Raw genomic sequence first — 2179 nt, forward strand, 5'->3', positions numbered from 1 at the left:
GAGATATGGGAGGCATGATCCAATTTACTCAAGTGGAATCTGAGAAACATTTTGTCAGAGGAGAGGTAGGAGAAGTGAGATCATAAGAGGGCGGCAGTAAACACCCAGTTAGGCATGAACAGGTTTGAGCTGGTGAGGATCAAAGTGTGCAGACAAGAGACACGAGACCTTGTGCTAGAGATGTGTGGCTTTCCTAGGCCTGGTCTCTAGTTCTCAGCCTGCTTGCAGCTATGCCCAATTTCTGGCTTAGGAAATGGTAACTCTTAAGAAGATAAAGAAGATACTGAAGCACTGTTTTCTTGAACAGAGCACAAAGTTTGTTTTAAGTCCTGAAGTAGGTCAATCTCTTCCTTCATCTGCTGCCATTTTTCTTCGAATTGCTGAATGTTAGTCTCTAATGCTGTGTATGATAAGAAATAAAATGATTTCAGGTTATTCAGAAGTTGTATAAAACAATATTATGATATCTAGGCCCTATTATTTGCAAGAGCATAGTACATGATGCTGTGCCCCAAGTGAAAAGAATCTAGGATCTTAAGAGGAGGAACTGATTCTTTTATGTTTGCTTCCTCTTCTAATTCAGGATAGAACTCTAGTATTTTATTTCACATAAAGCTGATCAGTAAATCTTTAAGGTTTTGTACATATTTGTAGCAGAAAAAGGCACTCTGTGTATCTTTGAAAACTCGAAAGCAGCCACTGTATAACCTTCATGCTACACTATATACATTTGTTGAGAGATGATTAGCGAGAGCATGTGATTATAATATCAAGGATCAGGGCAAGTCTTTCATAAAAATGCATCCAGTTTTTAATGTTAAAAGCTTTTGATTTTATTTAGAAATAGAAAGGCTTTTAATGTGGAAATTTAGGAACATTACTCAGAGGCAATGTCATTTTTAAAAAAAACTCAAAACTGAAGAATAGTAACACATAAACAATCTTAGAATACCTACATATCTGTAGTTAATGTTCTGGAACATTAGAAAGGCTATGTTAAGCCAAAGAATCTTTATTAGTTGGGTGTCAAAAGTTAAAGCCTTTTGCCCTGGCCAGGTAGCTCAATTGGTTAGAGTGTTGCCCAATGCACCAAGGTTGCGGGTTCGATCCCCAGTTAGGGCACATACTAGTACAAGAAGCAACCAATGAATGCATTAAGTGGAACAAGTTGATGTTTCTCTCTCTCGCTCTCTCTCTCTCTCTCTCTTTCTCTCTCAAATCAGTAATTTTTTTTAAAGTTAAGTCTTTTAAGTTGGTTCTCATGAGATTTCAAATAGTGTCTCCTCCTAGTGCCCCACCCCACAAATATTACACTATAACCTACATACTCCCACTCACCCACCCAAGTAGTGACCTGTGTCATGTTCCAAAGATGTAACCTTTTATACAAAAAAATAAACACAGTGAAAGTCCCCTACAAAATAAAGCTTTTTAGAAAAATATTTAAAAGGCTGCTTAAAAAACACACACAGATATTCCCATGAGCAGTCTACAGACATCCTCAAGAGACTGTTAAAAGATACTCTATTTTTGGTAGACGTTAAGAAATATTTTTTCTGCTGATTATAAATGTAATATAAAATTCAAATAGAAATATGTAATATGAAAACAAAATGAAAAGCTTGTGTATACTTAGACGGATATGAACTACCTGGTAATATTTTCTCCACAGGGAAAACCTATTGTCCTAATACCATTTGCTGGATAGACAAATATAACTTCAGAGAAGCCATTTGCAAAAAACTCTGTGTGACTCTGGTCTCCCCCCCACCCCCCGCCCCCCATACCGCCCCAAACACACACACTGGGATGTGCAGTGCACCCCTCCCAGTTGTGTGTGGCAGCCTTGGGGAGAAGTCAGATCAGACTCACAAGTGAAAATTTAGCCTTGTTTTGAAGGCACCTTAAACAACGGCAAAAGGACCTACTCAGTAAATGGTTGACATTTTACAGAACAGTTAAGTCTCTGCCCTCACAAGGCTTTTTTCTTTTTCAAAAATTTCTTAGCTATTCTTGTTCATTTTCTTTTTCTCATAAGCTTTACAGTTGATCTAAAGCTGGCCAGTGGATTTGCAGGTTAATGTTGGGAAAGTTAAAATATGTATACATCATACCGGTGAGAGGGAGACACAGGGCAGCTGGAGTTGTCACAGCCTGGCTGCCCGAGGGCAGAGGCCAA

At 38.4% G+C, this 2179-nt stretch overlaps 1 protein-coding gene across 1 annotated transcript in view; it reads right to left on the reverse strand.

Moving 5' to 3' along the window:
• Window positions 1-6: 6 nt before the first annotated feature.
• The window catches only part of PHF11 (PHD finger protein 11), a 33756-nt gene continuing 31583 nt past the window's right edge, over window positions 7-2179 (reverse strand). Inside the window, exon 12 of the mRNA XM_015562310.1 lies at window positions 7-400. Coding sequence (XP_015417796.1) covers window positions 264-400 — 137 coding nt within the window. The 3' untranslated portion in view covers window positions 7-263. The remainder of the gene's footprint in view (window positions 401-2179) is intronic.

The sequence above is a fragment of the Myotis davidii genome, unplaced genomic scaffold (genome assembly GCF_000327345.1).
Source record: "Myotis davidii unplaced genomic scaffold, ASM32734v1 scaffold577, whole genome shotgun sequence".
Taxonomy (NCBI): Eukaryota; Metazoa; Chordata; class Mammalia; order Chiroptera; family Vespertilionidae; genus Myotis; species Myotis davidii.